At 38.8% G+C, this 11,095-nt stretch overlaps 1 protein-coding gene across 2 annotated transcripts in view; it reads left to right on the top strand.

Moving 5' to 3' along the window:
- The window catches only part of st3gal5 (ST3 beta-galactoside alpha-2,3-sialyltransferase 5), a 22,639-nt gene extending 13,719 nt beyond the window's left edge, over window positions 1-8,920 (top strand). For both annotated transcript variants that reach the window (XM_050042238.1, XM_050042237.1), the window contains 4 exons: window positions 4,983-5,119; window positions 5,284-5,470; window positions 6,677-6,835; window positions 7,899-8,920. In XM_050042238.1, coding sequence (XP_049898195.1) covers window positions 4,983-5,119; window positions 5,284-5,470; window positions 6,677-6,835; window positions 7,899-8,156 — 741 coding nt within the window. In that variant the 3' untranslated portion in view covers window positions 8,157-8,920. The remainder of the gene's footprint in view (window positions 1-4,982; window positions 5,120-5,283; window positions 5,471-6,676; window positions 6,836-7,898) is intronic.
- Window positions 8,921-11,095: the final 2,175 nt, after the last annotated feature.

The raw sequence follows: 11,095 nt of genomic DNA, 5'->3' as shown, positions 1-11,095 counted from the left end.
AAATAAAATAAATAAATGAAATAAAAATCAACCAGCCACCCTCCTCCCCTGACAAGTAAAGAACAGTCCCTAAAGTGCGGTGAGGTTTGTGGGCTGTTACCTGCCACAAAGAGAGAAATGTGAACGGCTCGTTTCTCCTCTGATACGCCAAATACTGTGTGCTGCCATGGCTCGGCTGTTCAGGTACTTTTGGGCAGTCATGTACTGTGTGCTGCCATGGCTCGGCTGTTCAGGTACTTTTGGGCAGTCATGACAACAACAAGTTATTCACCTGGAGCCGGACTTCTCCGTCGCTGGTAAGCCGTTATCATGCGCCGCCGTATTTGACAGGAAAACGTATTCCTGTCTGTGTCTGTGACCCCCGTTCAACCCACAACCGGCGGGATTCGCCGTTTCGTTTCTGCTGCTGGTTGAAATCTGTATTCGCACAGCGTGCTGAATGATTTACTATTTTTAGTCGCAAATGCGAATGCAGTGACGGACGGAGTAAAATATCGCCACACTGCAGACATTTTACGCCGTCCGTCAGCGCACGCTGTTTGATTGCATTATCAAAACACGCCACTACTATTCGGCCTTGCTTTTCACTTATTCCACCGAATACCGAATGTGTGTTTTTTTGCAATATTCGTCCGAATATATTTAGGGTTGGGTACCGAAACTCGGTACTTTTTGTACTTGGTATCGATTTACGTTGGTACTACCGAGTACCGATTCACTTAAAATGAAACGGTGCCAAATTTCGGTACCTGAGGTGGAGGCGGAGCGAGAGCGCATGACTGGCACTTCAGACTCAGCAACAATGGCGACAAAAACAATGTGCAGACAAAAGTTAACGTGCAGCAGTGTTCCTAAATGTTCTCAATAAAATGTTGAAACTGAGAAGTTTAGACTATGGGCCCGAACGATGCATAGTGCGTCCAAATTCACACCCGTTCTTCGCTGTGGATTTTCTCTGCGACCGTGCGTCATAGCGAGAAGCCACGCATATCAGCGGAAACAGCAGAATTGTAGCTTTCCGACAAGGCCAAGCACTTGTCGGTAATCCAATGTTTTCACAGCGAAAAATTACAATAAAATGATGTATAACAGAGCTTTCATACAGCTTTCATCATATATGGCAGAATATGTCATTTTCCAATTTGCTATGCTGAGATACATGTAAAAATGTAAGAATTTAGGCACACAGATTTGTTTTTTTCAATGATTAATATAAAATACAGGCACATAGAAGGACATGGAATGATGGCAAATCTGGTTAGCCCAGATTGTCCTGAAAAAAACAAGATATAGCATGTGTATGTAGCCTTTAGAATGACTGTGATATGAGCTTAAAAGTAAAGGCAGTAAAAATACCCCAAAAACGCCTAGGGCCCATAGGGTTAAAAAGTACCGAAATAAGGTACCGTTTGGTACCGGTACCGAATTCCAGATACCGGTACCGGTACCGTATCGGTTCAATTATGAACGGTACCCAACCCTAAATATATTCGGTTACCGAATATTAGGTGCATCCCTACCACAAACATAGTATTACAGTTAATGAATGACTTGATGTCATAAGCCTTGTTAGTGTTAAAGTCACTGAATTGTTTACATTCTTTGATATTGGCACAAGCCACATTTGTTTTTATATAGGCCGCACTAAGCGACGTTTAAAAGACAGAGTCTCTGAGCATAAGTATGCTATCAGAAAAGCAAACTTTGATTACCCAATGGCTAAGCACTTTTATGAAGCACATGACAGCAATCCGGGCTCACTTAAGGTTGAAGGCCTAGAAAGTATTCAAAAAACATTAGAGGTGGTGACAGACTCAAATTACTTTTGCAGAGAGAGACTTTTTATATTTACCAAATGAAAGCCACTATCTATCCAGGTCTAAATGAAGACATTGATTTCAGTCCTTTTTTGTAACTTTTTTTTCTGTCAATTACAGATACAGTGTTTTTTTCTGTTTCTTTATTTCTGTATTTAATTGTTTAACAATTGGTGGAGCCATCTATTGGTCATGATCTGTTATTTCTCATGTTTCCNGAGACTTTTTATATTTACCAAATGAAAGCCACTATCTATCCAGGTCTAAATGAAGACATTGATTTCAGTCCTTTTTTGTAACTTTTTTTTCTGTCATTACAGATACAGTGTTTTTTTCTGTTTCTTTATTTCTGTATTTAATTGTTTAACAATTGGTGGAGCCACCTATTGGTCATGATCTGTTATTTCTCATGTTTCCATTGTCCTCCTACCTACTCAGTTGTTTCCAATCATCCTATATAATTAAGCAATATCACACGAGAGGGAGTGATGTTGTACTGTGATATCGTTACGGCTGTGATTCGCACGTAGCCGTGAAATGTTGAAAAATGAGGACAAAATAGATAATTTAAGCATTTTATTTGTCTTCCGCCAACAAAAATAGTTCCCTCAGGACTCCGCTGTCACCGTTACTATGTAACGCAGACATGGTGCGCCAGGCACTTACTCTTTATACACATTTATCTGCACGTTTCCATTAATTGTGCAGCCGGTGAAATAAGTCTCTGGTGACTGCATGGTGGACTGTCGCTTCACAGGCACAGCCGACTCTGCCTTCTGATCTGACAGTATGTTGCTTTTCTCCAAGTCATTGAGCTCCGCTGATGAAACACTGACAAACCTGGATGTGTGCTCAGATGGATTCAGCTTCTCCTCTCCCTCATCTTCCTCTGATGACCATTCATAGTTCAATTCAAAACTTATTTTAGGAAATAAATCCATATTTTTGGCTGTTTGACAGTGGATGAATTAATTAGCCTACAACGCAACTGCTGACCTAACTGACACTAACCGTCAGTTTTGATTTGATTGTTGATTGCAATCAGCTGTGAGGCGGAGTGATACATACACAGTGAAATAACCGTGATGTTGTACTCCAATATCATCACGGTTTCTCAATCTGATTGGTCTCTCGACCAATCAGATTGCAGGGCCAGAACTAACTGTTGTATAAGGAGCATTAGTGTGCTGAGGGTTACACCCTGAGGAAGGCTTTTGTGCCGAAATGCGTGGGCTGTAACCCACTTTCATAATGTTTTAACTTTTTCTGAATGAAACAGCCATTTTTTGAATAAAGGCTTTCTATACATTTAAAGAAGAGTGCCTTGGATTTCCCTTTTTTTTTATGTCTATATTCCCACCAAAGAGCACCTTCGTCACATGATTAGATGAACCTTCTGAGCTTACAATGCAAACGTTGTCCAACTAATACCCTTGACTGACCAGGGACTGATAAACGTGCGAATGTAGACAAAAGTCCTCTCTTACCTCAGCGTTTGGCATGGGGCCAGAAGTGCAACAGCTTTAATCATTTCAACCCTGTGTATACTGTATATGTATAAACTAAGAATTCAATTACCGGTATGTCTTCCACAGAGATTATTTGGCACACTACATACACACACATGCACACACTGTAGAGGTGAAAATCGGTGTCTGGGCCAGATGGCTCCCGACCTCGTCCTCACCTTCTCTTCAGTCCGTCTTCTGTGTCAGTTTAGTATCTTAGGTTCGGTTGGCTGGTACTCAGAGAAACACTGGAGACAAATAGAATCTGGTACAATCGAGTTTAATGTGTTCACAAGCTTCAACACTTACAACTCATGAGTCAGGCTCCGGAGCAAGACTAACGTTTCGCTTTCTGAGCTCTCCTTTTTATGCTGGTGAAGATTCGAGAGAATCTCCACCCTTTTCCTTTAGTCCTTCCTACCTGAGCCCAAACCTATTGGTGGCAGGCCTTTTTGCTTTTGTTCAGAACATGCCCAGGCATGTCCTAATGGTGTAATCTTTTTCCCCTCAGCCTGGAAATCCCCAAACTCTCCCACCATTAGGTTTGAACTCTGTTTCACCTTGTTTTTTTAAAAACATATGGAACTTGGGGACTATTACTATAAGGTCCCCTGTGCCTTCATGCAATATAAACTTTAGTGTGTGTGTGTGTGTGTGTGTGCATTATTACACTTCCAGGCAGTACATAGTATGGTATGTGTGTGTGTGTTCTCAATATCTGAATACATGAACTTGTGTAAAAGTGTTTTGCCACACATGGATACATAAAAAGAAACATTATTATATGAACTTCAACCTTAATCAACTTATGCAATATGAGCGTTTAACTGATTAATGATTAACTCTTACACTACAACACACAAACAAAATCTTCTATGTTTTAGATTAGTTTACCTTCACTCAGGTGCAATCCCAAAATTAGGAGAGGAGGAATCATTTCCTGTTGGAAGATTTTAATTTCTTGTTTGGAAATTTGAAACACAAAAGTGATTTCTGGCTGCACCTACAGCTGAGGGACTGCCTATCCAAAGCTAAGCTCAGGTCCTCAATGCACTATTTGCTCACAAATTGGGTGCCACTGTTATCGGCAAATTCAGCACTGGTAATAGATTCCTTAAAGCAGCATGAGAGAGGGACCTGGTGGTCTCATATAGTGAGTTGGAGGTGGGAGGTGTTGATTAAGCAGATGTTTGTCCCAAAAATCAAGTTTAAACTAAATGTATTGTGTGTGTATAACTAAACTGAGATAAACAGCTGGTGCTTCTAATTCTCAAGTCAGCTGCTGCAAAACCATTGCAGACGAAGAGGGAGCAATGAGATGATATAATTATTTTTATAAGAATAACTCAATCCCCAAACCACTAATGTGTATAGGTATTTAGTTATGTTGTGTGTTATAAAATATGCATAGTGACTACCCTCTACTGGTTGAAACCCAGCTATTGCAATTACAGTTTGCTGGCTGATGTGGTGTCAAGCAATGTACCATATGGTGTGGTGGCATATATGATTCATATACTTCATAAAGAAAAGTGAAGAGCATGTATCTGTAGAAGAAACAAAACAAAACCAAAGTGCATTATTATCTTCCTGTCAGTACAGCAGCACTTTTCGGATCATAAACCTGATGATTCTGTGTGTTCATTTTCCTTTAAAGCTTCCAGACTCTGATTCCGTGCCCCTGCCAGAAAAGACATCAGATAAATGTCAGCGCTGTGTGGTCATGGGAAATGGAGGTATTGTCAGAGGCCTGGAGCTGGGCCCACTGATCGACCGCTTTGAGACCATCATCAGGTTAGAAACAAATGTAATGATGTGATTTTCACTTTAAATCTACTGCCGCATGTTGTGGTACTTCTTATCATCACAGACACTTCCCACAGTGTGAAACAAACAAAGCCACATGACTTAATTATTTACATTAAAAACCAACGACTCTGTGTGTCTCCCTTCTTCAGGTTAAACAGCGGTCCTCTGGGAGAGTTCAGTGTTGACGTCGGAAATCGAACCAGCATCAGGATGAGCTACCCGGAGGGGACACCGCTGCACTGGATGGACTCAGACCCACACACTCTGTTTGTGACTGTGGTTTATAAAAGTGTAGACATCAGCTGGATCTCTGCTATGGTCAACAAGCTCTCTGTGGTGAGTACTGGTGGTGTGTGTTAATTAAATAAATCTATGATGCAGTTTATTCAAACATAAGTTTTGAATAATGAAACAATATTCATTTTATTGTGTATAGGATAGCCTTAATCTGAGTTACTTTAAAGGTCCAGTGTGTGAGATTCAGGGGGATATATTGGCATAAATGGAATATAATATTCATAACTATGTTTTCATCCATTTATAATCACCTGAAACTAAGAATCATTGTGTTTTTGTTACCTTAGAATGATCCATTTATATCTACATTTGGAGTGGGTTCTCTCCAATGGAGCTTACAGTCCCAGGGAAATTCTGAATTCTTAAAAATTTAAAGATATTGAATAGCAATGAAAAATTATCAGCATGATTTTTGACCATCAGAAAACTCCACTAAGTTGGCTGCACCCTCACATGTAGCAGTATTTTACAGTAGTTTATTGTACTAAAAGGTCAGGGATGTAACGTATCTGAAATCAAGAGACTTTCCTTTGTCAGATATCAAGCAAAATGAGTGAAGTTATATTTTCATACATTTTCAGTAGATAACAGATTTAAAACATCTGTAAGAAAATAAATAAATTAAAATCTTGTGTAAAGTGAATTAAATTACAGATTAAAAATCAGGAGTTAAGAACTCAAATTAGTTTAGCAATCTTACAAAGTGATGATTATCAACAATATAATAATAAATTAATAATATATAATTAATAATAAATAAATTAATAATTAATAATATAAATTTCAAATTTAACCTGAATTTGGAAAAATGTGAAAAATGATCAAAGAGGGATGAACAGGGACTTTTGAATGCAGTTAAAGATAAACTGGAAAGAGCAGAGAGAGAACATTCAAAACCTGAAAAGTGAGCAAATAGTAAAAAAAAATTAAATCACCTAAATTGTATAAATATAGCTCAAAATATAAAGTGTTTCTAAGCATAATGTACATCAGAAAAAAAGTAATGGATCTGTTAGCACACAGAGTTCAGACAGTAACTTTGAAAATGAAGCTACACATAGATGTAGAACAAGGATTAGACCCAGCTCACCACCTTCATTCAGTCAGACCTAAAGGTGTCAGGTTTACTCATATGTTATGCTTTGGAGAAAGATTCAGAAGCTGATCTGTTGTCTTGAGAAATAATTATTTAAAAATCTTGCAGTGTTTAAGACACTTAGGACACACGTGTGCTTTGTGTTTCAGCCTCTGTGGGACTGGCTCTTCTTCTGGCAGAAGGTTCCAGATCAAATCCCTGTTAAACGCCACAGGTTCAGACTTCTAAACCCACAAATCATCAGAGAGACTGCAATGGATCTACTGAAATACCCTCCACCCAGACTACACCTGTGGGGAAGAGACCAGGTAATAGACTTCTATACTGGAGATTAAATCTGTCTGCCTGTGTCTTAAAGCCAAAGTTAACTGAATACAGAATCAGCACAATACAAACTGTATACAGTATAATTAGTTATTTTTTTTACAGACACTTTTTAAAGCCCCCCTCCACCCAAAACTCTGTCACTAGCCTGACTTTCTTCTGTGCAAAGTTTGTTACAAGAGAGGTGTTTTCACATTCCTCTGCTGAATTTGTGTGCACTTCCCTAAAATTTGAGATTAAAATACACAGCAGGCAGTCAGATTATATGTAAACCAATCACTACTAAGGGAAGTGCATATAGACAGGACAGCAGACCTCAACACCTCCAGTGCAGAGCGGACTTGTTACAGAGAGCAGAGTTAGTATCAGCATAGTGAAAGTTTTGACAGCAAATATGTTAGAACTTGTGGTTTTTGGGCGTAAAGTGGACCCTGGATCTTCCTTCTACCAAAAACTTTTATCGTAGCAGATGTTATTATATGTTTCACAAACACTAAGGCTGTGTCAGCCACTGTCAGTTACGAGCTAACAAGCTAAAATAACAACATAAATAAGAGATGCTAATCACACTCACCATTCCGATACGTCTGCTAGTCGCTGATTTTGGTGCACAACAAATTCCTCATCTGAATCTGGGTCTGACTGAGGCTCAGACATGTATGGCTAAATCTCTGCAATGTTACCTTTGACGCTTATTCTAGCCATCTTGATGCGCAAAGGAAGCAGTGGTGGAGGCTAGATCCAGAACCTCTTAATCAGTAATTAATTAGTAGACATTTTCTCTAGCCCCTTGTCAAAGTATTATGTGGGAAAAACATTTTTTATTTGTTGTGTTATTTTGTTAAGTTATTTGGACACAGATTTGACATTTGAATTTAAAACCCATCAAAGTTTCATGTCCAGCTTTACCACTGGACCAGCTGCTGCTCATGTTGTGAACAAACATAATATTATCAGTACGCAAAAAACCCCCACCTAATAAAAAATGACGACTATAATGTATTCGCCATGATAACAGTTTCACATATTTGTTTTGTTTTCTGGCAGAATGTGCCCACCATGGGGGTCTCTGCACTGAATTTAGCCAGCCTGCTGTGCGACGAGGTCAGCCTGGCAGGCTTCGGCTACAACCTCTCCCAGCAGGGGGCACCACTGCACTACTACGACCACCTGCCCATGACTGCCATGCTGAAGCAGACTTCCCACAATGTGGACAGAGAGACTGAACTCTTACAAGAGCTGGTCCGAGAGGGAGCCATCACTGACCTGACGGGAGGGATTCACTGCTCCTTCTGCTCCAGCTGACAGCATGGCACTTCTTTGTTGTAAAGTGCTTTTAAAAAGAAAGAATACACTGTACAAAAACACACAAAGACAACAGTAAGACTAAAGGACTTACAAACGAGGAAGAAGAAAAAACAGGTGAGAAAGAAACTTGGAATAAAGACAGAAACAAATGTAATATTTATCACAAAGTGCTTCTTGAAGAACAAAGGACACGATTACAGAAAGAGAGTAACATGATGTCCACTGGGCCGTACATGTCTGTCAGTATTTACATTTTACAGTTCTCTTTTTGCTGTGTAGCAGCAGTCTCATTGATCTGATCTGACCCATCAACTTTTAAACCAACAATTGCTCTTAAAGTGTCTTTGCTGATGAACCCAACTAAAAGTCAGTGTACATATTGAAATGTTCAATTAGAATTCTATTATTACTTTAATCCATATCAGCATTTCTGACAGTTATGGGCCCCAAACATGCCTTCTGTAGGTAGTGTTAGGGCCTTTGCACATCTGAAAGTCCGAACCAAGGTTCTCATTTTTGTTTCACTGTATAGATTTTACACGTTTAGTTTTGGTTTTACATCGCAATTGTGTGAGCGCAGTAAAGAAATATACATGACATACCTGTGTCCTTCATGAGCTGCCTCTACCAGCACTTGACATTTGTTGGTTTGTAGACGAGTCAGTCCTGTAGTGTCCTTTCTCTCACATCCACTCGGAAAATAACTGAAAAGTTTGTGAGATTTTCCAACTGACTCTTTATAAAGTTGTCCCCTCCTCTCCCCCCATGTGCCACCATGGCTCATTTTGTTATGTGGCTTTGTTGATTGACAAACTGAAACTTACACTGTACATTTACTACATCTTGATAACTGTTCATTTCTGCTCTGCTCCGATCGCAAATAGCTGTCTGCCCTGAGTGCAGCAACCGTCGCTCTCTCTGTCGCTAAACCACACACATTACACACTGAGGCGCTACACTACTCTTATCACTTGACCATAGCCTGTCAAAATTTCCTGTAATTGGTCTGAAAGCCCAAACCATCCTGAAATGTTTTCACAACAGAAACAAACAGAGCCATGCTTCAGTTATATCCAGACTGAGACCGCTTCCTTTCATCTGACCTAAGGTTTGGCTGTTTGGCCCAGACAGTGGTCTCACACCTGTAATTTTGGTTCAGATCAAAGTCCAAAAGTCCAGACCAAACAAGGTAGATGAGAAGGGGCCCTCAATGTGTACATAAGCTCACCTACTTTTGAACTGAGGACTGCTTCAGTTGGCAATACGATGTTGTCTAGTATCTTGTTAGTTCATGATAGTAATTACATAGTAAAATGGTTGTATCAAAACATCCCTAGTAAGCAGACTAAACTGAACCAAGCCTGTTTCTCCACTATAAAGACATTTTGTTCACTTTCAAATGAAATGAAAGAGTTAAAGACAGAGTTAAATATGTTACCATGCATATTATTTATTCCTATGAACACTGGAACAGATGGATATGTATGTGAAGTTAAAGAGGAATGTAAAAAGCGGATTGTTCTGCATCAGTCCAAGATGTCTTCAAATAGTTGAAGTTCTATGTTGCTTACAGAATATTGTAGCACACAATATTTATCAGCACATCTATATTATTCCACTGTACATTAAATTGTACTTGTTTATTCTGCAGTCTTATAAAATGGCTGGTCGGTAAAACAGTGCACAAATGAAATGTGTTATAAATTGTATGTTGTTGCTCTTTTCTTGCATTATTTGTAATGTAGCTAATAACATTTCCACTCACTGCACACACATTTGTTTATGTATGTTTATGTCAAGCTTTAGATTTCATCCATTTCAGTCGCCACAACATATTGTACTTTCAGTGAAAGTCAATTTTTATGTATCTATTCAAATATTTAACACAGCTAACATCAGCATGAGGTATTTGAAAAGAAGATGTAAACATTAAAAACAGTCATATTCAGATGTGAATTTCACATTTCCAAGGAGTTTACAATCATGTAGCCTTGTTTCAACCAACTGACTGTCTGATCAACAGAAGGACATGAATGCACACACCTGCACAACCCTTGTGTGACCTCAAGAGAGACTGATGTTTTATGATGCGCTTTTCATTTCCAGGACAGTTTTAGATTTTTATCATACTTAATTTATTGCACTGCTTTTGGATCTTGTTATTAAAATGTACATATGGTTGAACACATGAATGATTTTTCATGACTCATTTCAGAAATAGCTCTAAAGATTCACGCTGAAGAAGCAGAAGTGAAATGTGCCTCAAGCGATAAATGTACTTTTCAAAGTATAAAGGAGAGTGTGCAGCCCAGGTTGTTCCAGGTTAGATATTACTACAAATCAGAGTCAGCCTCTCTGTGTCTCAGAGACAGGATCAAACAGCTTGTACACTGCACTTTGTGAAAGTACTAAACACAGTCATAGACTGACAAGGCTTGAGAGACTGCTGGTAGTTCAAATTCAGGTTTCCTTTCAATAAAATCCATTGCACAAAACATCCTTAAGTCTTCTTAAAGGTTTTTTTTCTTTATCTTGCTCTTGAATTTAAGGAATTGCTTAAAGTTTGTTAAACAGATGACCTTAGGAACCAAAGTAAGAAAAAAAACATAAGGTACCTCTGATTGCATCGTAACCACAACATGGCTGAGTTTATGGTGATTGATGAGGAAAAATGAAGGCATCCTGAGATGTAGCATCTGTAGGCTATATTCACCTGTTTTGCTCGCCATGTTTTTATTTAGGCCTACTTGTCTTTTCACTTGATTTTCACTGTAGGTCTTTTGCTGCAAAGACTAACCATTTAATTAATAGGCTATGCAATGTTTGTTATTATTGAAAAACCCCAATATATTATTGTTAAAATACTTATAAATAGTTAGTGTAATTATACATACATAATACGTAATAATAAATATGTGATAATGGTCACAAGCACA

Source organism: Epinephelus moara, chromosome 4 (genome assembly GCF_006386435.1).
Source record: "Epinephelus moara isolate mb chromosome 4, YSFRI_EMoa_1.0, whole genome shotgun sequence".
Lineage (NCBI taxonomy): Eukaryota > Metazoa > Chordata > Actinopteri > Perciformes > Serranidae > Epinephelus > Epinephelus moara.
Note: the sequence above shows the minus strand (reverse complement) of the source record. Positions and strands in the feature narration are given on the sequence as shown.